At 41.2% G+C, this 26,323-nt stretch overlaps 1 protein-coding gene across 8 annotated transcripts in view; it reads right to left on the bottom strand.

The window, feature by feature from the left end:
- ADCY10 (adenylate cyclase 10) overlaps positions 1-26,323 on the bottom strand; it is a 230,898-nt gene that overhangs the window by 133,707 nt on the left and 70,868 nt on the right. For 5 of the 8 annotated variants that reach the window (XM_061584533.1, XM_061584552.1, XM_061584544.1 and 2 more), the window contains exons 4-9: positions 20,536-20,612; positions 17,220-17,409; positions 15,372-15,427; positions 10,038-10,191; positions 7,914-8,109; positions 1,071-1,157 (exon numbers count right to left, since the gene is read on the bottom strand). In XM_061584533.1, coding sequence (XP_061440517.1) covers positions 1,071-1,157; positions 7,914-8,109; positions 10,038-10,191; positions 15,372-15,427; positions 17,220-17,409; positions 20,536-20,612 — 760 coding nt within the window. The remainder of the gene's footprint in view (positions 1-1,070; positions 1,158-7,913; positions 8,110-10,037; positions 10,192-15,371; positions 15,428-17,219; positions 17,410-20,535; positions 20,613-26,323) is intronic. The other 3 variants (XM_061584568.1, XM_061584558.1, XM_061584516.1) reach the window with 1 other exon arrangement.

Raw genomic sequence — 26,323 nt, forward strand, 5'->3', positions numbered from 1 at the left:
TAGCAGGTTACTATACTTTTAACTGCCCTAAGTTACCAGCTGCTTTTATCTTTTATGATTTTGGATACATATTTTAAATTGACACTAATGTGGGAGGCAGTATAGAAATGTTTTAATAAACAAAATCATTGACTTGCCTCTGACTTAGTCACCACACCATGTATCATGGTTTTGTTGGGATGTGTCTTGAGGTAGAAAATGGAAATTCCTTACTCCAAACTGGATAATGATGAATAATAATAGTAATATTTTTAAACTACCCACCAATCCAAGAGTTCCCTCTCTTTCCTGTTACAACTACTACTTTTCCTATTGCACTAGTCACTATAAAACTAAAAACATTTTTTTACCTTGTAGTTGAAACCATGGGCAAAGTTGTTTCTCTGCCTTAATTAAAATGTGTGTGGCTGCCAGCAGACACAGAAAAATGCCACGAGACTAGATCCATGCCATAGGATCCAGTTGATCAGGCATGTTTTAGTGATCAAAATCTATTGAGTGTATAAAAAATATGTTCAAAAGTAGCCAGTTTTACGTGGATACCCATTTGGATGTCTGCAGGGTGAATATTAACTTACATGTTATATTAACTTATATTATATTATAACTTGTATTAACTTAAGATGGATACGGTTATTGTTTCCGTAATGTGAGCTGATGGTGTTTTCTAAAAATTATTCTTCATATTTTTTTTCTTTCATTCTTTTAAATATAATCCTTTTCCTTTTTTTCCTTGTTGAATTTACAAATAAAAAGTTAATAAAAATAATAATGTATGGGTTTATCCAGATATAGAGGTCCATATGCAATGGACTGTTTCTATACAATGGTCATACAGGATAATGTTGTGGGGAGGTAAATGTGTGGCAGATCAGTTTAGTGGGTGACATCCAATGTTACTCATAGAGTAAACCCACTAAAATCAAGTACCAAGTGCCATTGATTTCAGTGTGTCTACTCTGGGTGTGACCTTGTTGCATATCACCCAGTCAGTTTGCTGGGAGTTGCTAGCCTAAGCCTTCCTACACACTTGGAAACCACAGTGGTACATGATGAAAAACATCACTTACATTTTCTAGAATCTTTACAAGAATTTTTTCCATCTCTTCATTCTTTTTGTCATTGTTCATTTTGGAAACCTCTTCTGATGTCGGAAACTAACCAGAAAAACAAAGAAACCCCACAGGGCTTTAGTTAGCAACAGAACTCTACATTCCTGTCAGCAGTGCTAATAATAAACAACCTGAAAACCATTTGCAACCAAGTGTTGGTTTTAGCCCTGTGAGCTTGTTTCAGCTCTCTTTGTGTGATTAGGAGACTGTCTATGGTTGGCATTTGTTTTATTCACTGTGCCAGTGCAAGATTTTAGTGTGGATTTTGATCGTATAATTGTTTTATGTTTTAATCTTGCCTAAAGAAATGTTATAAAGAAACTAACAAATATAAACAATAAATTCTGCACATCACTTATGCATAAGGATACACATCTAACTTTATCGAGTCTCCACCTCAAGGTGATCTTTGGTGGCAGTTATAGAGCCTTGAGGATGGAATGCTCAGAGGGGCTTCATTTGCAGAAGCTAAGTGATGCTGGTACTGTCCTCTAGGTTCAGGCCATGTGGTGCCAATGTGTCCAGAGAGTAAATCCAAAAGTTCTCCCTTTAAGTCAATGCTGCTGGATCTGTTGGCCCCTCTACAGCTGTTATAGAAAAGTCCAATAGTCTGTAGCCCTCAGTGTTAAAATATTTTGCAACTGGTTGCTTCACTTTTTTTGTCAAGATTGCTAATTTGTGGTTTCTGAAGCATGTGCATAGATCAGTTGTAGTTTTTCCTATGTATTGGATATGACATCAAGGGTTTTTGCATTCGATGATGTAAATTATATTTCAGGACCTACAGGTGATGTTCTGTTTGATGTAATATGTTCTGCCTGTCCTAGTGCTTTTGAAAGTAGCCATCTCCATGAGGTACACACAGGTGATACAGGTTTGGAGTGACAAGGATGAGACCCAGCTCTCACTAACAGGCTGTGTAAACTAGGAGGCTGGCGAAATGCCACAACAGGAGGTTTGCTGATGGCTCTACCAAGATATTCAGAGTTTGCTAGCAATGGGTAGCTCTCCCTGATTGCTCCATGATAGGAGATGCTGGGTGGAAATTCTACCACAAATAGGATCTGTTGGTTTTTGTTCTTTGAACCCTCATTATGATGGAGTAGGTTTTCTTGGGACAGAATGGAGGCTTGGAGGATGTGGAGGTTATCCTCTCAAAAGAAGGTATTCTTTAAGTTCACTGATCCTTCGCTGGTATTTATCAAATAAGTTTGATTCTCAGAGCTAAGCTTATACAAAATGTTTTTTCTTTATATGCTTAGGATGCCAGGCTTTCCAGTTTAGATAGGGGTGGGCATCAGTGGTTTGCTGTAGAAAGCACTGGCTATTTTGTTGTTTTCAATGGTGAGAAGGACATCAGGAAAAGGGATGCTTATACTATTAAATGTAAACTTAAAAGATGGATGGATAGAGTTGATGTAATTTTTAAATTGTTCTAAACTCTCTTTACCACTTGTCCAGACCATAAAGATGTCGTCAATGTATCGCCACCATATAAGTGGTTTGTTGATGGCCTTTTTGAGGATCTCCTGTTCAAGTTTACCCATAAAGAGATTTGCATATGATGGAGCCATGCGAGTCCCCATTGCTGTGCCTTGTAGTTGCAGGTAGTGTTCTCCATTGAATGTAAAGTTGTTACAAGTCAGTACTAGCATAGCTAAAGTTGTGAGAACCTCTGTTGGAGGATTGTTCATATCTCTGGTGTTAAGTAACTCATTTAAAGCCTGAATCCCATCATTATGTGGTATATTGGTGTAAAGAGATGTGACATCTAAAGTAGCTAGTATAGTATTGTTGTGGAATTGATACTGCTTGTTTAAAGACTCAATTTTAAGTAAGAAGTCATTGATGTCTTTGATATATGATGGGAGGTTTTGCACCATGTTTTGTAGATTTAAGTCAATGTACAGTTATCGACTTGGATGAGGAGGTACAGAGCATGCTTATCAAATTTGCAGATGATACAAAATTGAGGGGCACAGCTAATACCGTGGAAGACAGAAACAAAATTCAAAGGGACCTTGATAGGCTGGACCATTGGCCTGAAAACAATAGAATGAAATTCAACAGGGATAAATGCAAAGTTCTACACTTAGGGAAAAGAAACCAAATACACAGTTATAAGATGGGGGATACTTCGCTCAGCAATACGACATGTGAGAAAGATCTTGGAATTGTCGTTGATCACAAGCTGAATATGAGCCAACAGTTTGATGTGGCTGCAAAAAAGGCAAATGCTATATTAGGCTGCATTAACAGAAGTATAGTTTCCAAATCGCATGAAGTATTAGTTCCCCTCTATTTAGCACTGGTTAGGCCTCATCTTGAGTACTGCGTCCAATTATGGTTTCCACACTTCAAGAAGGATGCAGACAAACTGGAACAGGTTCAGAGGAGGGCAACAAGGATGATCAGGGGACTGGAAACAAAGCCCTATTTGGAGAGACTGAAAGAACTGGGCATATTTAGCCTGGAGAAGACAAGACTGAGGGGAGATATGATAGCATTCTTCGAGTACATGAAAGGTTGTCACACAGAGGAGGGCCAGGATCTTTTCTCAATCGTCCCAGAGTGCAGGACATGGAATAATGGGCTCAAGTTGAAGGAAGCCAGATTTCGACTGGACATCAGGAAAAACTTCCTAATTGTTAGAGCCATACAACAATGGAACCAATTACCTAGAAAGGTAGTGGGCTCTCCGACACTGGAGGCATTCAAGAGGCAGCTTGACAGCCATCTGTCGGGAATGCTTTAATTTGGATTCCTGCATTGAGCAGGGGGTTGGACTTGATGGCCTTATAGGCCTCTTCCAACTCTACTATTCTATGATTCTAAGAACTTGTCGAGGATTATCAATACAGTCATTAACCAAAATGAAGACAATAGTCAAGAAATAAGAAGAAGGTTAGGACTGGGGAGGGCAGCTATGAGAGAACTAGAAAAGGTCCTCAAATGCAAAGATGTATCACTGAACACTACTGCCAGGATCATTCAGACCATGGTATTCTCGATCTCTATGTATGGATGTTAAAGTTGGACAGTGAAAAAAGTGGGTAAGAGAAAAATCAACTCATTTGAAATGTGGTGGAGGAGCACATTGCAGATACCATGGATCACAAAAAAGACAAATTGGGTGTTAGAACAAATTAAACCAGAACTATCACTAGAAGTTAAAATTATGAAACTGATGTTATCATACTTTGGACACAAAATGAGAAGACATTGTTCACTAGAAAAGACAATAATGCTAGGAAAAACAGAATATTAGGCAGGCAAACACTGCTATCTTTTGAAGACTTTCCTCTTTCAACAGGCCTTTTAAGTTGAGCCCTATCCCAGTCTGCGTCTGTTAGAATCCCAGGTTAATATGTGTTTTTAATAATAATATGTTTTAACCCTTTTTTAAAGATGTCTTCAAAGCTTTTTTTAAAAATGTTTTTAACGTTTCGTTTTTAATGTATTTTAAGGTCTGTTTTTATGATGTTTTAAAGTGTTTTTACCGTTTCTGTTTGCCGTCCTGGGCTCCTGCTGGGAGGAAGGGCAGGATATAAATCAAATAATAAATAAATAAATAAGAAATGGAAATGGACTGCCTTCAACTTATGGCGACCTATGAAGAGGGTTTTCATGGTAAGCGGTATTCAGAGGTGGTTTACCTCTGAGGCTGAGAGGCAGTGACTGGCCCAAGGTCACCCAGTGAGCTGCATGGCTGCATGGAGATTCGAACACTGGTCTCCCACTACGCCACAACAGAAGGGAATAGAAAAAGAGGAAGAGCAAATGAGATGGATCGATTCCATAAAGGAAGCCACAGACCTGAACTTACAAAATCTGAACAGGATGCCTCATGACAGATGCTGTTGGAGGTCACTGATTCATAGGGTCGCCATAAGTCGTAATTGATTTGAAGGCACATAACAACAATCATGCTTAAGATAGGTAAAACTGACCAGGGGGGAGGAGGAGGGGAAGCGGAGGGGAATGAGCGGATTGGAAGGGGAGGGGGAGTCACAGGCAAAGGAAGGGGGAAGGAAGGGGCAAGAGGGAGGGGATGGGAGGAGGAGCAACGGAGGGCAGGTTTGATCATATGCATGCTTTTTGAGTTCAGTGGGATTTACTTCTGTGCAATTATGCTTAGGATAGGTGAAACTGACTTGAGGGCGGGCGGGTGGGGAGGAGGAGGGCAGGCAGGGGAGGGGAGGGAAGGAGATTGGGTAGGTGGAAAACATTGTGAACAATATCATTCTTTTTCAGTGTTTCCCCACCTTTTTATTCTACAGCAGGCACATGTAGTCTCCCATCCAAATTTAAACCAAAGCTGTCATTGGCCACATCCACACCAGACGTTTATTCCACTTTAAACCGTCATGGCTTCTCCCAAAAAATCCTGGGAAGTGTAGTTAGTGAAGGATTCTGAGAGTTGCTAGGAGATGCCCTGTTCCCCTCACAGACCTTCAATCAGAGCGACTGTTATAACACTCTGGCCACTGGAGCTCTGTCAGGGGAATAGGAGTCTCCTCTCAGCACCCTTCACAATCTACACTTCCCAGGATTCTTTGGGGAAGCCATGACTGTCTCAAATAAAATAAAGGTCTGGTGTGGGTGTGGCCCCTTGATTAGGAAAGCCCAGAAGCTGTGAGTCTGGCTTTTAGAACACTGACAGTTGATTCTTACTGAGCATGCCTGGCCTTATCATTGACTGTAGTGCTAAATTTCTTAAATTAATTAAAAATCATCCAGGCATTTTTTTACCTTTGAAACTGCAGAAGATGAAGGTTATGGTATGGGGCAAGGTCTGTAATAGGATTACAGGTACTCTGTGAACATGGATGATTTTTAATTAATTTCAACACATTATGAGAACTCTGACAGACAATAGTCCAACTGGGGTCTGGATCTTTTCTCTTTTTTTACACTTTGAATTCTAGATTCTCTCTGACTCTTTTGTGTATCGCCATGAAAATTTAAAGGATTGTTAAGTAAGCATTTCTGAGTTCAGGACTATAGGTTTTGTAAGGTTTTATTTTGAAATGAGCTTATGGGAGGCATCAGAATGGAATGGGGGTATTTTCAATTTAACATGGTGGAATGCAAAAAATCTATGCTGGCTATAGTATACAGCCACTGTTGTGGCTGTATAATGACCTCATGGAAGCAGGATTGTGCCTGCTGGCCCTTCCCTTCGCCTCCATGCATATGTATGGACCTGTCCATGGCAGGCAGCCATGATCAACTCCTCTCCATGTGTTCATTCCCTTGGATCTGTTCTCCATCTGCAAAATTAGAACAACTGTGAAGCAGGGACATTGCAAGGGTAAATATACAAAAAAATGCAAAGCACTTTGCAACTTTATAATGCTACATGACCATGAAATAGTAAGATGTGTTGACTACTCTGAGGGTGTGCAACCTCTGAATGTACTAGCCCATTCCTGAAACGCTTGAAGAAGCCAGAGCTCTCATTTTCTCTGGGCACCTTTCTCTTCAGCTTCCGTATGCATGTCGATGCAGGCTGTTAAGCACGCATTTCTGGGTTCAGGACTATAAGTTTTGAAAGGTTTTGTTTTGAAATGAGCTTATGGGAAGCATCAGAATGGCTGGGGGACATTTTCAATTTAACATTGAGGAATGTGAAAAATCCATGTTGGCTAGAGTGTACAGCCACTCTTGTGGCTGTATTATTTATGTATATCTTCAATAGGAAAGCATGAAGAAGACATTGGAGTTGTTAGATTCATTCAGCCTGTGTAATAAGAGTGCATTTTCACATCAAAAAAGTCGTCTATAGTGTGCTGGCTTTCCTGACTTGCCATACCCTGAACAGCCTGTGTCTGAGGAATGGATTTCTAGCTGCTGTACAACCAGCAACCTGCTGCATGGGTTTTCTCTCCATACTGTTATGTATTAAAGTTGGTTAGTTCGTGCATCCTCTGTGTGACTAGGGATACAATCCGCTTGTTGCTGTCAGTTCAGTCACATTCCGTTGAACTGGCAGGTGGTTCTGTTTGGTGTTCCTTTGTGTTCTGCTATCTCCTGCTTTTACCATCTCAGCAGAGTCTGTTGCATTAGCAGGGCAAAGAGCAGGCCGTGCAGTTTCACATTAGTAAAAATCCAGTGTCAGGAAAAGTCATGGAAGCTTGCAGTAGTCAGGACCCTTGCTGCTATTCAGGATTTGCTATCGCAAAGATAGCAAACATGCGAACTATCATGAGGTCTGGTGCCAATTTTAGCAAAATTTTCACTCATCCCTATGTCTGACCTCCTCTTCATGAAATTTTTCAGCTTCATAACTAAACATCCACGGGCACCTGCAGGACTTTCTCCCTGGTGCGGATGAGTAATTCACTGAAAGGGAGGAAGCAGGTAATTCCTCATACAAAAAATGAAAATAGTGCCTGTATATTTTGCCTTGTATCTCAGGTTCCAACAAATTTTAAAAAAAGAAAGAAAGCTGGGAATCTGGGGACTAGGGTTGGGGGGAACTCTTCCCCCCCCCTCAGATCCCCATGGAAGCAATTGATGTAGAATACTGCAAGACAATTTTCTGTAGCTTTTCTGTAAGTTTACCAAGTTATCTGTATACCTTGGCTATAATGGCCATATTATCCTTCTCAAGTATTCACAATGTTCCACACAGAAGAATGGTGAATCTTCTGCAAATCAACATCAACACAGAATTTGTACTCCATATAAATATACTTGCATATGAGTTTACAGTAGAGAACTGAGCAAAAAAAAATAACCAAGCATCTGGAAAACAAATTCAGAACAGATACAGGTCTTGCCTGCTTGTACCTTTACCTTAACATGAAAGAGACTGTTGAGAAGGCAGAAATACTCCTCCTTAATTACTCCACGGATTTTGGTCACAAGGATATACTGTCTTGCATCATACGTTCTACAAATATCAATCCCCAGGAACATAGCCATGAGCGTCCGGATGACAAAGAAGTTTTGCCACACATTTATCTTCGTGAGCTCCATCGCCACAACCCTGCTTGAAAATTATTATTGAACCATTTTTATTTTGGAATAATGACAAGCCTGATCATTCTTTCAGTTTGCTTAATTAAGAAAAGGAAATTATTATAAAGCATCCCTTATTCTAGTATACTTGAGTATCCTAATACTAGGATACTCAAGGTTCAAAGAAAGAGTTCAGGGCAAACATGAAAACTACTCTATGAAAGGATACCAACTCCAAACTGACTAAGCAAAATAAGGCTTGAGAAGAAATTCTGAATATCCTCCTGGAGTTTGCATTGCTATAAAATGATACAGTCAAAACAAAAGCATGAAAGTGGCATTCTCCTTGCAACTGGCCAGTGAAACAGTTCATTAACTACTTCCTATTTTCAAGTAATTTTCTGTATCTAAGCAAGGATGTGAACACATAATACCTGGTTAATATGAGTTCACTGGGCCTCACAACCTACTTCTAATATTGGGGGTTCACTTTACTGTTTCCACACATGGAACACTGGCTAGAGAGGAATGCCTCTGAACATGTGCAAGGTGTCTTTCCTGCACCACTGAATAAGTTGTCCTCATATTTCTAAGATTAGGGAGCACGATTTCCAGGTGTAGCCTGAGCTCCGCCACTTCTTGTTCTGAAAATAACATACCGCTCCCCACCTCATCGCAGTGAATAATTGTACCAAGAGCTAACGTAGCAATGCCTTACATTTCTGCAGGCTTTTTGCTTTGTGGGGGACTTTTCAAGACGGCTCAGGTTAGCTTCATTGTGGCCTGGTTAGCACATCCTGCTATGCCAGACCATAGCACGGGCTCCTGGACAGGAGATCCCAGCTGCTGCATTCCTTCCCCAGTTAGTTTGCTGCTGTGCCATGCTGTGCTAAGCCATAGTTTGACTAACCCAGGCTTATGGTTGAGCTCTCTCCACACAAAGCACAAGCTGAAACTAGGACACATTTTCCTTCTATTGGGAAAAGTAAAAAAAATGTGAGAGCTTCCAGCTTCTGGGGGATAGGATTTAGCAACCTAACAGTTGCCATTTTCTTTAAATTTCATGCTTCCATGAAAAAATGCACACTTGATGTACATGTAATCTGAAGACAAAAATTTGAACTAGGACTACCCATCTAAGGACCAAGCCTCCCTGCAATCCAGTCTTCCCCAGGCTGGAACTCTACAGATGTTTTGGACTAAACTCCCATCAGCCCCAGCCAATTAATTATTCATCTTATCAATAATTATGTTTTAAAAAATTTATTTATTTATTTATTTATTACATTTATACCCCATCTTTCTTTTCATGATTGAAACCCACGGTGGCTTACATCAGCCTCTTCTATCCATCTAGAGCAGGGGGTGGCTAATCCTTTTTAGCCCAAAGGATGCATTCAGCTTTGGCCAACCCTCCAGGGGTCCAAAGACCAACAGTGGATGTGGCCAAAAGTTAATGTGGCCAACCCACTTTCTTGCACACACACAAACATGCCACACACAGGCACACAGCCCACCTCCTGAGCTGCTCATCAAATAATTAATCTGATGACTAGGGGTGCACAATTTGCATCCCGAATAGGGGGCTGGGCCCCACTGACCCCAATACTGGCCTATTCTAAAAAAATCTATTTGCTGCCACTGCTAAAATCAGTGGAATCCTGGGGTACCAGAAACATTTCCTGGGGAAATGTTAGGTGGTGGTGGATCAGGCCCTTGGACTGGGGGTTAGCCACCTCTGGTCTAAAGAATAATTAATAAGGAAAGACCCCAAGGAATTATTATCCAAGTGACAGGTAGTAAGGCTTCTGGAAAAGTATTACTTATACTTATGATATGCAACTCTTGCTGCCCAGCACTGAGCCAAGCGCAGAGCATTAACAAACAGGGATGGAGAGTAGAGGGTAGTCTTTCAACATAGTTGGAAATATGCAACAAAATTAGGTTAAAAACATTAACCTGTGGCCAGCATCATGACCTAAGAATGAAATCTCAGCCATTAGCTGGCTTTTTCCATATCCCATGAGACCTTCATAAATTATAACATGGCTTTTTTTTGCATCTTTAAAATTGTTCAGTAAGCTCTCGAAGAGGTCTGTCTCTTTCTTGCGACCTGGGAGAAAACAATAAAGCAGGTAAGTTATCTTTTAAAAACTAAAATGAAACCTTGCACAACTGAAACAAATATTCACATAATTATTGAAGTTTGGAATGAAATATTGAATTTAAAATGTAAATATACATTTTGAATGTGAAATTTTATTTCAACGTTAAAATTTCAATGTTGCAAGGTGCAATTTTATACGTGCACCAAGCAGCTTACAGCAGTGAAATTTATATCCTGCCAGTCTAATTAACTGTAAGATTATGTTTTAAGATGTTTTTCCTGAGCAGGACCCAGCTGAGGGAGGAGATGGGAGGAGGGAGAGGAAAGTGGTAGAGAAAAACATGCTGAGAATGTGATTGGATGTTGGGGGCGGGGTATTAATATTTTAATTTATTACCTGCCCTTCACCATAAGTTCCCAGGACAGGGTACAACAATTTAAAATACAATATTAAAATTAGGGTTACCAGATCAGAAGCATCCCAAACCATGAGATTTCAGGGGCGGGCCCAAGTGATGTCATTAAGCATCAACCACATTTACTTGGCGCATACAATTCATACAAAAACATCTCTCTGATTGGAAATTAAGAAATCTTAGCTAAAAGATGGAGCCTCGGTAGGAACATTTAATCTAGCCTACTTGCTTCTGGCAAGAAGGTTTTAAGTGCCCTCAGGCCAGCCCAGTCACTGTTGGAAGTGGGGCAAGAGCAACTCCTGTTTTGTTCTTTTGTTTATGTTCCAGAAGGGAGATAGAGTTAGGGTCCTCCGGATGGATAGGCTTAATTACCTTTACCTGTGATGCTCTGACTTCCTTCTGTCGCTAGACTGTTACGTCTTCAGGGAAGCTTATCTGCCCCTCCTCTTTCTGCCCTCTCTCTTCTTTTTTTTCTCTGACTGTCCAGGAGAGAGGAAACACCCTTTGTCTCTGCTCTCTCTCCTAGCATGGGGCTAACTCCCGCACCTGGGCGTTACATCTCCAACTTAGTTAGTTAGTTAGAACTAGGTTTGCCTTTCTATCTACTATGTATTTCTATCAATAAAGTAGCTTTTCTTATTTTACTAAGTCTCCAGTCTCAGTGATGCTGATGCAGGGTAAAAGCCTGCTTTCTTAGGTAAACACACACACACACTGGCACACTTGCATTTCAACATCTGCTGTTACTCTCTGCTGCTGTTGTGCTGCTTTAAACAAATTTAGCAACACAAACATACACAGCAACAGTCACCAGAAGGCCATTGTAGGAAGAAAGGAGCCTAGTGTCATGGAGGGATTAGATGGGAGCAGTCAAAGAGTAAAGATGGATGCCCCTGAGGGCTCCAATTCTAAACACACTTACTAAGCCCCACAGAACTCAATAGGACTTACCTCTGAGTAGATATGGTTTGGATCGTGCTATTGGTAAAGCTTGACTAGGGATCCATATCCAAGCAGGATTGGCAACCCCCTGCCTGGAATGCCCTGCCCCTACCTTTTAACATGGCTGCTCCAAACTTCTTTACAGATTTGACCCTTCACTTCATCAAGAGGTTTGAGAAATGAGTAAGAGTAAGATTCTATATCCTTTCCTGCCTACCCTGTGGGCCGCTATAAACTCACTTTGACAGCCAATCCAATTCCAGTAAGTAATAATTGGCAGAGAGAAAACACACGTGGTTTGGTTTATCTTCATAGGCAGCAGCTTGGGAACAACAACAATTGCAGCCACACTTCCCAGTATGTGAATTCTCTTTTACCACTATTGGGCAAGAAACAAACCATCATGCAACCAACAAGGTGCATCATCAATAGGTTTAAGGGGATTAAGCTGAGTGCATGGAACCACTGTTGTTGCTTCTATGGATGTAGGGGAGTCAGGTTAAAGGTAAAGGAAAGGCAAACAGAAAAACAAAAAACAATGATCATTTCCTAAATGCAATACCATACCAAGCACAACAAGATTCCTATGAGTAAGGCAGAACACTCAGCATCCCACAACCAGTCAGGATTCCTAACCAAAACTAAAACAAAACCTGGCACCCAGTCAGCCAAGGTCACAGAAATTCCCATGCACCACAACCTGACTTGGGGGCTGCAGTTAGTGCAGAATGCTGTGGCAGAACTGTTGACATGAGTGAGACCCAGTCAGCACATAATACCTCTGCTCTGAAAGCAGCACTGGTTGCCTATTTGCTACCAGGCCAAGTTCAACATGTGCTTTCCATGTTACAGGTGCCACACAGTACTTATACTGTTTTCAGCACCTGCTAAAAACATTTTTTGTTTAGGCAAGTCTAGCCAGGCATGTAGAAGCTACTGTGTTTTTATCTGTTTTTAATTCATTGTTGGTTTTATTATTTTGAATGCTTTTAAATACCTGTCTTTAGCTGTTTTTACCAATAATTTTATTGTTTTAATTCCTTCTGTAAACCCCTTTTATATAAATTATAAATGTTGTAAATAAAATACATAAATAAATTTTGGAGTCACTGTGGCCCTTGGGTCTCTTTCCACTTTTAGGAACAAAGGAATCTGCCTTATACTGACTCAGGCCATTTTGGTACCATCTAGCTCAGTACTGATGACATGGACTAGCATTGGCTCTCCAGGATTCCAGGCAACAGTCTTTTCCAGAAATTAATTTTGGACCTTGCATGCAAAGCATATGCCCTACCACTGAGCTACAGCTCTGTTTTAAAAAGTATTTTTTAAAATTGTTCTTTTCTATTCACCAATGAATGCATATCATACCTTGTGCAGATACACACCGTTCATATATAGCACATTCAACACACATTTGAAGCACATGAATCCCTTCACAGAATCATGGGAACTGTAGTTAAGGGTGGTGGACATTATAACTCTGAGGGGGAAACTGCACTTCCCAGGATTCTTTAGGGGAAGTCATGTGCTTTAAATGAAGAAATATTTATATAAGCATGAGTGTCAAAGATGTTTATCTGCACAACCTGTAAAGATATTTGTAGTGCAGTTCTATGTCTGCTTATGCAGAAGCACATCCCAATGTATTCAATGGGTCTTACTCAAACAAGGAAGATGCACAGAACTGCAATCTCAAGTGATAAGAAGCTTCACTCACCAATCCCAAAATTCAGAATCATGCCACTTTAAGATGTTTTGCAACTGTTTATACTTGTTTTATGGTTTTGGATTTTAAAGGGATTTATTTCTTTTGAGCTGCCTTGGTTTCCAATCACCAATCCTACCTCACTGGGTTGTTGGAAAGTCTACACACACACAGAGAGAGAGAGAGAGAGAGAGGAGATGTAAAAATACATAAACCCCATATAATAGTTTATTGTCAAAACCAGTCACTGCAGAACACCCTTCCTGATGAGATACGCCTGGCACCTACTTTACTATCTTTTCGGAGCCAGGTGAAAACCTTCCTCTTTGCCCAGGCATTAATATTTTTAGTATTTTAGTATTTGTATTTAATGTTTGTCAAGATAGTCACATGTTTTATCTGTTTGTTTAATTGTTGATTTGATGATTATGTGGTTTTTTAAATTTGAATGTAAATATATATTTGTATTTGATGTACACCGCCCAGAGAGCCTTGCTATGGGCGGTATAAAAATTGAATTAAATAAATAAATAAATAAATAAATTTACAAAAATAAAATCAGTATTAGTTTCCTACATGATAAAAGCAGTGATACCTATGTAAGTCCTGCCTAATTGCTTTTAAAATAGGATTGGAGGAAGAGAGAAAGATTTACAACACAAACACAACCCTTTGCTCAAAAGTACCATTAATTTACAGCACAATCCTAACCATGTTTACTCAAAAGTAAGTCCTATTGAGTTCAAAGGGGTTTACTCCGGGTGTGTGGGATTAGCATTGCAGCTTTACTCCCAGAAAAGCGAGTCTTGGATTAAAGCTTCATATTGGGAAGGTTTTCAAAACCCTGCCCTCTTCAACAGCCCAGGAAATTTAAACTTGTTTGACTTCTGCACACAAGAGAGAAAAAGACTGAAAACTATGTACTTACTCAATTTATGAAAGAACAGTTTTCAGGCCTTGCAATGTAGTCTTGGTACTGCCTGGAGGCCAACACTCATTGGCTAGAAACCTGAAAAGGTGGGGTTGGAGCAGCCAGCTACAAGCTCCTTTAACAGAAGTTGTGGGGGGTGGCTGATGTTTTGGTGTATATCTCAAGAACCAGACCACCTAGAAACTTCTTTGTTTTAAAAAAATGAAAGCTGAGAGTCTGGAGATTAAGATGACTTACCCAGAGAGCCAGAGAGGACCCCCAGAGTCTCCGGGTGAAAACCAGAAACCTGGCAACCCTAATTAAAATGGTTTTATACAAATTACAATCACAAAAGTAGGGTGGCTCCTAAACATATACATCTCAAGTGCCAAAACATTCACTGAAAACTGTATAGCCAAGTGCCAAATGCACCTCTGTGAGGAGGGAGTTCCACAACTTAGGGGCTACCACAGAGAATACTCTCTCCCATGCTACCACCCCCAAACTTCTGAGTGTGACAGAAGTACCAAGAGGACCCCCTTCTGCTGATCATTACACCTGTAGGGAAGGAGGCATTTTTTCAGTTATTTGAGGCCTAGGTCATTTAGGGCTTTAGCACTTCAGTTGGGCCCAGAAATGAACTGGCAACCAATGTAGCTGTTTTGAAACAGGAGTTATATGAGATCTAAATGGATCTGGTCACTGTAGTTTGGACCAGTTGAAATTTCTGAGTAGCCCCAAGTTGAGCACATTGCAATAGTCCAATCTGGAAGTTACCAGAGTATGGAGTACAGTGGCCAAGTCACCTCTGTCCAAAAGGGTCATAGCCAGTGAACCAGCCATACCTGGAAAAAGGTGCACCTAGCCACAGAGGCCACCTGAGCCTCCTGTGGCAATGTTAAATCCAGGAGCACCCCCCAAGCTATAGACCTGCTCCTTCCAGGGGACAGCACCCTCATTCAGTAGAGGCCATCTGCCCACCTCCTGTACTTGAGAGCAACCTCTCAAATTTATATCCTGTCCTTCCTCCTAAAGAATACTGCCTCCTTCTGCATTGGTGATGCTATTTGGGCTATAGTAAGCAACAGAAATTGCACCTGAACTTCAAGAATAGAGGGGATTATCATACATAACCACATGAAGATCCATAGCACTCTCTCTTGCTCCAGTAATTATCATAGGACACTAGAATCAAAGATATGTCACCTACCTAGTAAAGGGTAATATTCAGATCTCTCCCTGCTCAAATATGCTTTGTAAATCATTCTATATATATAAAGGGAAACAAGAAAAGGAAAACTCAATTGAACATTAAATTCCTCAACTCAAATTATCTGTTCACAGGCACACATTACAGTGGAGCCAGACATATCAGCACAGCAAGGCAAAATAGACTGTTACAAGGACCACATGAAGAAAAATAACCTAAGAAAAATAAAAATATTTCCTGGGGAGAAAAAAATCTGAATGTGTATGGCTTTCTAGAACAGATGTTGCAACTTAATAGCTTCTCCAAATGAGTCTTGGAAAATGCAATTTTTCTGAGCTGAGATAATTAAACATGAAATACTTCAGGGGGGAAATAACTCAGACATTTAAGTCACCAAAGCAACAAAAGTTATGTGAACCAGACAAAAAGAGATAACAAGATCTACAGAGGAATAAATAGTGTTGATGTTAATTATTAGCTGTGTAGTTATGCTGAATTGTATTTCATCTCCTGAAGATTCCTTTACCTCAACAACTCTGCCTACTCTCCTTCTCAACACCATTGATTGATCTGCTCTGATTTGACAGTAGGCCTTGGCAAGCAAAGATATCACGGCACTTCTGGCTGCCATTGGTGTGGCTGTTATGTCTGTCACAGATGGCTTAGAAAGCCTGTGGCCAGACAGCTGAGTGCTAAGGGGGACTTGGGAGGAGCTAAGTAAATTAGGAACTTAGAAAACCACATATGTATTGCTTAGATTCAATGAGTTGTATTCAATTAAATCTGCTCAGAGTAGACGCGTTGAAATTAATGAACCCAAGTTAGTCACGTCATGAGTAGGACTAACATTGAATACCACTCAATAGACATTTAAATGACAACTTGGTGAGTGAAAATCACTTAAGCTGTTTTGAAGTCTTTGACGGAGATAGTCAAATGACATTTGCTTATGGCTAATACATGATGTAGGTTTCTTGTCAGTCTAAAGACCCTCCCTATCTGCAGAATTAAGTATCGCATTGTAAGGCAAAAGCGAGACAAGAAAAAATTACACAGAGAAGGTAGAATTTTTCTGACAAGAACACATTGGCCCGCTCTCCATGAATATTGATTAAACACTACAATTTCTGGGTATGCTTGAACCCTGGTGTTTTTGTTTTTTGTTTTCAGAAGGAAAACAATCCCCTGGCTGAAATTTGGGGATTTTGTACAGGTGACAGTTTGAGACAACCCTGTAATAGGTCTACCCACGTGTAAATTATACAACAAAAGGAAGGAATTTGCCCCCAGGGCTTTTTGCTGGGTATTTTTTGTCCCCACCTGTGGTTGTTTGTTTCCAGAAGGAAAACTAAGTGATAACTGGCAGTATGTGACAATGACCTAGAAGGACAACCCAGTCGGTCTAGTCAGGTGAACTACACATTAAAAGGCAGAAATGTGCCCCTGGAGCTTTTTGCTGGAGTATTTTTGGCCCCCAGTTGTGTTTTTGATTCCAGAAGGAAAACAGTGAGTGGCAACTTGGCTGACACGTGGGAACATTGTACAGATTAAAATTTGTGACAATGTCCTAGAAGGACATCCCTGTAGGACTGTTTATGTGTAAATTACATAATGCACCTGCAGCCCAAAAGTACTCGACAAATCTGTGTAAGAGTTTAGGAAGGGAAGTGAGCAGCACCAAAATGGTTCTTTGCAGAAGAGGACTGAAATCTATAGGAAGTGGAGTTTGCTGAGCACATTCTTCATTCATTCAGGAATGTCCCACACCAGGGCTTTAGTCAGCCAGAGGAGAACCCGTTGTGACAAAAGCCCTTTTCTTGTCCTGCTGCATATGAAAGTAGTACTTACGTTTTTTCAGTGACACCAAGGAATTTATAGACTGTCCCGGGGTTCAGAACACCTTTCATCTCAATTAATGGGAGCTCTTCAAAGAAATAGGATGGCAGTTTGGACTTGACACAGGTGACTGCATCACAGGTCACTAACCCTGGATAATACATCATCATCCGGGCAGCAAGGTTTACTTTCCGACCGATGACTGTGTAATTGGAAGAGTGAGAAAGGGGATTAATTCAAGCCTGTCCTCTCAGTCACCTATACACTTTCTTCTTCTAGTTCATCTAACACAAAGAAACAAGAGCAGGCTTATGACTGGACCACCTTAAGCAACTGCCTAGTTCTTCATTTTAAAGGAAGCAAAAGCTGAGAGTAGCCAAATATGTACCCTGGACTTCAAGAAAGCCAATTTTAGCAGAACAATGGTAAGTAAGTTTCCATGGCAAGTGACTCTAATGAGAAAAGGAATCCAAGATGGTGGGAGTTTCTGAAAAAGAAATTCTAAAGGAACAATTTTGCAAACAATTCCAACAAGGAAAAAAGGTGGAGGATAGCAGAAGAAGCCAATGTGGCTTTACAAAAAGCTTAGAGATAGCCTGAAAACAAAAAAGGACACATACAAGACCAGTCAGCCTGACATCAATACCTGGAGCAGACTATAAAGTGGAATACTGTGGACATAATATATCTCGGCTACAGCAAAGCTTTTGACAAAGTGTCCCATGATGTTCTGATTAGCAAGCTAGCTAAATGTGGGCTGGATGGATTGCAGGAAGAGGGGTGTTACAGCCAAATTTGGCCAGGAGATGTTAATGTCCTGAAATGTGACATGGAGAAAGATACAGAGAGAGAACGAACAAACTAGCCACGAGGCTCATTTACATTTGTGTGCTTACAACCAGGCCTGCTTTGGCTTGACAGCAAGAAGGAAAAGGAAGGGAGGGTGGAGTGAGGGGAGACAGAAGGAGGCTGGCTATGGCTTTTGATGTTAATGGATTGCACAGAGCCACGGAGAAAGAATGAGCAGGAGGAGGAGGAAGAATCTGCCACATTCCAATAGCAAGAGAGTTGATGGCGCAGGAAAGCTGCCACAATGCCCAAAGTAGGTAGGAGCCGTGGAAATTTAACAGGGATAAGTGCAAAATTCTACACCTAGGAAAAAGAAACCAAGGCTCAGCAATACTACATGCGAGAAAGAGGAATTGTTGTTGATCACAAGCTGAGCATGAGCCAACAGTGTCCCATGATATTCTGATTAGTAAACTAGCTAAATGTGGGGTGGATGTGATGTGGCTGCAAAAACAGCAAATGCTTGTTTTAGGCTACATTAACAGTATAGTTTTCAAATTGGGTAAAGTACTAATTCCCTTCTATTGGCACTGGTTAAGTGTCATCTTCAATACTGTGCCCAGTTCTGGACACCACACTTTAAGAAGGATGCAGACAAACTGGAACGGGTTCATAGGAGAGCAACAAGGATGATCAGGGGACTGGAAACCAAGCCCTATGAGGAGAGACTGAAAGAACTGGGCATGTTTAGCCTTGAGAAGAGAAGATTGAGGGGAGATATGATAGCACTCTTCAAGGATTTGAAAGGTGGCCACACAGAGGTCCAGGATCTCTTCTTGATCATCCCAGAGTGCAGAACACAGAACAATGAGATCAAGTTACAGGAAGCCAGATTTCACCTGAATATCAGGGAAAACTTCCCAACAGAGCAGTACAACAATGGAACCAATTACTTAGAGAAGTGTTGGGCTTTCAAACCCTGGAGGCATTCAAGAGGCAGATGGACAGCCATGTGTAAGGTATGCTTTAAGTCAGATTCCTGCATTGAGCAGAGGGTTGGACTTGATGGAAATAGGTCCCTTCCAATTCCACTATTCTACTATTCTGTCTCTCAAACAGCCTGGACTGACCACCCTGACACACGAAACTCCCAGTTGATGGTTATACTGACACCCATCAGCTTCCACATCACCCGATGGTCACACAGGGCTCTATTTGTTGCGCCATGTGTAGTTGTGCTGCTTAATTTCGTTTAAAAGCAGCACCACAGCAGCAGAGTGTAACAGCAGATGTTGAAATGCGAGTGTGCCAGCGTGTGCGTGCGTTTGCCTAAGAAAGCAGGCTTTTACCCTGCAACAGCATCACTGAGACTGGAGACTTAGTAAAATAAGAAAAGCTACTTTATTTAGAGAAATACATAGTAGATAGAAAAGGCAAACCTAGTTCTAATTAACTAGCTAAGTTGGAGGCATAACTCCCAGGTGTAGGAGTCAGCCCCATGCTCAGAGAGAGAGCAGAGACAAAGGGAGTCTACTCTCTCCTGGACAGACGGAGGACAAAAGGAATGGAAAGGGCAGGAGGAGGAGGGGCAGGTAAGCTTCCCTAAAGGCGTCACAGTCTAGCAACAGAAGGAAGTCAGTCAGAGCATCACAGATAAAAGGTAAACAAAGCCTATCCATCTGGAGGACCCTAGCCCTATCTTCCCTCTGGAGATTAAACAAAAGAACAAAACAGGAGTTGCTCTTGCCCCACTTCCAACACTATTATGTCTGCAGTGGATGCCAGAGCCTGCAGGTCCCCAAGGTCAACACCAAAGTTGCCAGGAGCCCTACCTCAAGCCTGAACAGTTCTTAAACCAATTGGTGGATACCACCAAAAGGATTTTAGAGGGGGCACAATGATCATACAATGCTGTTCCCAGGGAGATCCAATGAAGTCCCTCATTTCTTACTTTTTAGATGGTATTTGAAAACATTTTTAATTCAAGAGGTGTTTCACGTTTGACAAAACTGTGTTTTGTTGGTTTCCAATGTTCTGTATGTTTTAGTGCTTTATTTTAATATTGGATTTTATTGTTGCTATGATACGTTTCTTTTAATGTAAACTACTTTGGGATATAAATATTTACATAATATAAATAAACAAGAAGGAGACAGGAAGAGTAAAAACTACAGGCTAGGAATTTCAGCAGCAGGAGGACGGGAGGGGAGACAGAAGCGCTCTGGATTCATGACAAGGTGTCAGGTATGGGAGGATTATTTGAAGCAGCCCATCAAGATCGAGAATGCATCTCACTGAAGGATACAGTATTGGTAGGGGTGAGCAGAACAAAGCCCCTAGCTGAGGCAGAGACATGAGCAGGTAGGATAAGGAAGCTATGAGGGGAGCTTGCCAAAACACATACTGTGATAAGATGAATAAGGAAGCACTCCCTGCCTGCAGAAGCAAGGTGAGAACTAACATTTTATATATATATATCAATATTTCTAAAACTGGCCTTAGACATGGGGAAGGTACAGGAGACCCACAACAGCTCTACCTGTGTATTCATGTCTCACACGATGGCCAACTACTCCACAGAAAACTGGCCCACTGGTTACTCCAATGGAGACAATCCTAAAACACAGACAGCAAAACAAGATCAGTACCCAGAGAAGAGCTCCAACCAACCCTTCAGACACCAACTTCTCACCCACATTCAACTCCTGGCCATTGGCCTTGATGTTTCTAAGTTCCAGCAATGCAAATCTTTCCACAGTCCATGTCTACACCACGGTGTGAACTTTTTATAAAAATGTCCTTAGTGACTGCCATGCATTCCTACAGTATGCTAGGTCACCCATACTGTGTTTGATTTTTAAAGAAGAACAATGCCTTTCTCTAATAATGCTTCCTACCGTAACACCAGCAATATTCACAGTGTAACAGATTATCACAATATGAAAAAAAATCTGTGATCCAGTCTCATGGGACTTGACAAGTTTCATATAGCCAGTTACAAAACAGCCAGAACATAAATGCTCGTAAGCTAATATATATCAAAAGGTGTTCAACTATATTACTTCATATTGAAAAAATGGGTAGAATATTACCTGCATGTGATCCCTCAAGTAGAAGGGCTAGCTGCTTACTTTATAATGAAAACTGAACATTCACAGGGGCCTGGAACATCCATGAAAGGGTGTTTTGTCAAATTGTGCAAGGATATTATAACTCAAGGAAGAAACCAGCAATTGCCCCTTTCATGCAAGGGCCTCGATCTGCTTAATAATATGATGTAAGCATGTGCCATTGCAATAAGTAGAGTAATTTAGACTGTGTCCAGTCAAACAAGGAGCGTGTGAAGAGTTCCGTTTGTGTGAGATACTGTCATAGGAAGAGGTTGAGAGGGGGCCCTTAAGTGTCTCTGGTGGATCAGCTTCCAGACATGAGCAGCTTCTATCTTATCTTAATTGGCTAGGCAGTTAAGCCAATAGATTCAAAGGCTAACTGAGTGACTAATGCACATGAGGCTTTTCTTGATAATCCTTTTGAAGTAACCAATAGGTGAAAAGTGGATGTGACAGCCCTCTGCTTTAATGAGACTAAATCATGCTATTAAGGTGAGGACAGGTAGAAGTGTGTGTGATTGATAACTCAGGAATCCACCTGCTTGCTGATAAGAACTAGAAAGGGGTTTCCCAACAGTTGAATCAGGTTGTATATCTGCTCTGTCAGTGCTGAATTATTGTGTTAGTGCTGTTTATTCGTAGACTTCATCTTACGAATAAACCCTATTAACTAGCACAGTTAGGGTTTAAATTTCATTACCTACCTGGATCTGTTTGAAAGAACACTTGCCCCTTTGCCAAAACAAAGGGACAGGTCCCATGTGGCTACAGCTCAGCTAAGTTTCCTTGTGACTACTTAACTGTTATCATCCATTTTCATCCTACCTGCACAAAATGTTTCAGTATGGAACGCTCCCTGTTCAGGATTCCAGCCATTAACCCATTCCTCCTCCCTCTGGTTTTCCAGTTCCCCCCTCCCCCAGCCAATATGAAATCCTCATTTATATCTCTTTGGAATCACAGACGCCACTTAGTGGTCTTCCTCTAATAATTTGTTTGCATTTCTGAAAAACATGGAGTTCCCCCTAGCTTGCTGTAACCTCCCTCTTATGGATTAGCAATACTGTTTTGGCTACATAAGCTGTCGCACTCACAGCTTGAACATAAGAAATAGAGGGAACAAGTGGAGAACCACAACAAAATGTAGCAATGTATCCCTGATGGATGTTTTTGCACTAAATGGTGGTGGGGTTTAACAATTACCCTGAGATCATGTGTGGAGGCCCCTCCTCTTGCAACTGTTTCCATACAAGCTGGTCCTCCTTCTTCCCCATCCCTTTTTCCTTTTGTGCCATGTCTTGATTGATTGATTGATTGATTGATTGATTAATATCCCACCCTGCCTCCCAGCAGGAGCCCAGGGCCGCAAACAGAAACACTAAAAACACTTCAAAACATCGTAAGAGACCTTAAAATACATTAAAACAAAACATCGTTAATAACATTTTTAAAAAAGCTTTAAAAACATCTTTTTAAAAAAAAAAAAGTGTTAAAAACATATTAGTAAAGAAAACATATTAAAAGCAATTCTAACACAGACACAGACTGGGATAGGTCTCAACTTAAAAGGGTTGTTGAAAGAGGAAAGTCTTCAAAAGGTGCCGAAAAGATAGCAGAGATGGCGCCTGCCTAATATTTAAGGGGAGGGAATTCCACAGGGTAGGTGCTGCCACACTAAAGATCCATTTCCTGTGTTGTGCAGAACGGACCTCCTGATAAGATGGTATCTGCAGGAGGCCCTCACCTGCAGAGCGCAGTGATCGACTGGGCATATAAGGGGTGAGACGCTCTTTCAGGTATCCTGGTCCCGAGTTGTATAGGGCTTTGTATGCCAAAACTAGAACCTTGAACTTGGCCCGGTAGCAAATGGGCAGCCAGTGCAATTCTTTCAGCAGCGGGGTGACATGTTGGCGATACCCTGCTCCAGTGAGCAGTCTCACCACTACATTTTGCACCAGCTGCAGCTTCTGGACCAACCTCAAGGGCAGCCCCACATAGCGCGCATTACAGTAATCTAGCCTGGAGGTTACCAGTGCGTGGACAACAGTGGTCAGGCTTTTAAATTTTAAACTATAGAAAGGAGGGCAAGGATTCCTCTTTGCTGCTACTTTTTGTGGGACATTTTGCACAGTGGGGTGGATAAACTAGTGCCCAATCCTGACTACCTTATGGACTGCCTTCAAGTCGATCCCGACTTATGGCTAAACTATGAATAGGATTTTCATGGTAAGTGGTATTCAGAGGGGGTTTATCATTGCCTCCCTCTGAGGCTAGTCCTCCCCAGCTGGCTAGGCCTGCTCAGCTTGCCACAGCTGCACAAGCCAGCCCCTTCCTTGTCCGCAACTGCCAGCTGGGGGGCAACTGGGCTCCTTGGGACTCTGCAGCTTGCCCACGGCTGCACAGGATGTCAACTAGAGTTTCCCAATGCTGGGATGTCTGGTCATGCCCTCCACTTCACTGGCAGATTGCACTCTCCATATCTCTCCCCGTTTTCCCTAAATTTATTCAATGTTCTGCCCGGGCCCTGAGATCCTCAGGAGAGGCCCTTCTTTCAATACCTTCATCCACACAAGTGCAACTAGTGAGGATACGAGATAGGGCCTTCTCGGTGACTGCCATTAGGCTTTGTAATTGCCTCTCCAAGGAGATAAGAATGGCCTGTTCCTTGCAATCCTTTCGTCAACAGGTAAAAACTTTTTTATTTCAACAAGCCTTTGATTCCGAAGGCGGCTAAGGATAGGCCTAAAAGGAGGTTATATTGCTCTTGCCTGTTTATTTTTTAATTATTCTGATTTTATCAGAGCTTGGAAAAGTTACTTTTTTGAACTACAACTCCCATCAGCCCTAGCCAGCATGGCTACTGGATTGGGCTGATGGGAGTTGTAGTTCAAAAAAGTAACTTTTCCAAGCTCTGGATTTTATGAGTATAGTTTTTTAATTATCAGAAACAGTTTAATGCTATTTTAAATTAGTCATTTTTTAATTATACCTGTCTACATTTTTAATTATGTCTACACTTTTTAATTATATTTGTCTATATTTATCATTTATGTATTATATGCTTTTAACTTTGGTAGGTTTTTTAATTGTATGTGTTTTTTATCTGGAAGCCGCTGTGAGTTCCAATTTGGAAAGACGGCGGGGTATAAATAAAGTTAATAATAATAATAATAATAATAATAATAATAATAATAATAATAATAATAATTACTCTTCCTCATCCCTCATTGAGCTTTTGGGGGAGTAGGGCTGCCACATTAGGCTTTTCCCCCCTTAAAAAGTCTGCTGATAATTTCTGTTTTGTGTGTGGCTGGTGCTATTTTGGCTATATAAGTAATGACACTCCCCTCCAAACTGGAAATGAAATATACAAGTGGAGCTCTGCAACAAAACTGTGTGTGTGTGTTTGTGAGTACTGCAAGTAGGGACAATGGATGGAATCCTCTCCTTTTTTACATTCTGCTTCTGTGCCCCCCCAGTGGTCATTAACAATCCAATTCCCCTTTCCTTCATTTTTCCGATCACCTCCAATTTATTTATTTTTGCTTTGCTTTTTTTTGCTTTGCAGAGAATTATTGATACTATAAAAAAAAAAAGTAAATGTGTCCCCGCACTTATAGTGCGAGTCATTTCCGACTCTTAGGGTGACATCTTGCAACGTTTACTAGGCAGACCGTATATATGGGGTGGGATTGCCAGTTCCTTCCCCGGTCTTTCTTTACCCCCAGCACTCATTTTACCGACCACGGATGGATGGAAGGCTGAGTGGACCTCGACCCCTTTTACTGGAGATTCGACTTCCTCCTTCCGTTGGAATCGAACTCCGGCCATGAGCAGAGCTTCGGCTGCGTTACCGCCGCTTACCACTCTGCGCCACGGAGGGTCCTATTGATATAGTTATTCACAAGTCTCCACTGGTATCAATTCATTTCATTTATAATGAACTCTGTAATTACCTGTTTACACTCCTTTTCAAGTGCATTTGCAGAGCAGATTAAGGCAGATTATCAAGTCAGTGTCTTCCCCCACCCCGCTTACAATCAACATCTCATTCTCCCTGCTGCTTTCTGTCTGTCAGTTACAATCAACACTTAACTGACATCAGTGAAAGGAAATACACATTTGAAGAGCTCACAGAGTTTCAAAGCGAATTTTAAAAAATGGGGGGGGAAGAAACGAGGCACAGAGAGTTACTACTTCAAAATTCTCTCTGCAAACAGAATATCAAAAATAATAATTAATCTGATGACAAATCCAATTATTGCAGAAATGGAGCCCATCCTAAGTAGGGACTTCAAGACTCTCTTCTCAGGCAGGAGGCTGCCCAGAGTGAGTTAATGGGAGGGTGCCAGCTGGTGAGAGTGCGAGTCAACTGGTAGATATTGTTATATATGCATTTTCCCCTCTGTCTTCCTTTTCCAGCCATTCCATTCCTCTTCCTGCCTGGTTTTCAGTTTTTCTTCTCTCAGCGCTCAGTCAGCATTACATGGGCTCTGAGCATACTCATACTCTGAGTGGTTTGGTGTTTTTTAGAGTTCCCTTTTAGGCATTTTTCTCCTGAAGAGTTTTTGTACTTCTGCAAACCCAGGGTCGCTCCGAGTCTCCTGATATTAGAGCTGTGCCTAACTTTTCAGCAGAGCTCAAATAGAGATGGGGGGGAGAGACGTGGGGGGTTCTGGGTTACTGACTTACCTTAGTATAATATGAGATCACTGAGGGTCTCCCCCTTTTTATAGTTTTAAAAATGCCTAATCACATGTTTGTAGCAGCCAATGCAGCTCTCTGAGCTGAATCCTTCCCAGCTGTGTTTCATGGACTTGTTAGAATGCCTAGAAATGTGCTATATGATGCAACTTTGAGTTAGCTGAGAAAGTGGGAGGAGCTGGGATTACAATGCCAAAAATCCAATGAGCAGGAGAAAATCACAGGATTTTTTAGTTCTTCCTCACTTAGTTTGCAAAATTTTCCTCCAGACTCTTTGAAACTAACATGGCAGTAAGCTTGGGGATGGAAGACTATATGGGGCCTTGGCTGATCTCTTGCTTCTCAGAGTCACTTGTTCATCTTCCCCTCCAGTTTTTCCTGCTAACTTCCTTCAACTGATTGTCATCATGTCTGCTGCATTTATTCTGCCATCTAAACATTGCAGTTTCTTCAATTATTATTACTAGTGTTGCTTCATTATTAGTCAATATGTAGCCCAGTCTTATGCATGTA

This window comes from Rhineura floridana, chromosome 1 (assembly GCF_030035675.1).
Source record: "Rhineura floridana isolate rRhiFlo1 chromosome 1, rRhiFlo1.hap2, whole genome shotgun sequence".
Lineage (NCBI taxonomy): Eukaryota > Metazoa > Chordata > Lepidosauria > Squamata > Rhineuridae > Rhineura > Rhineura floridana.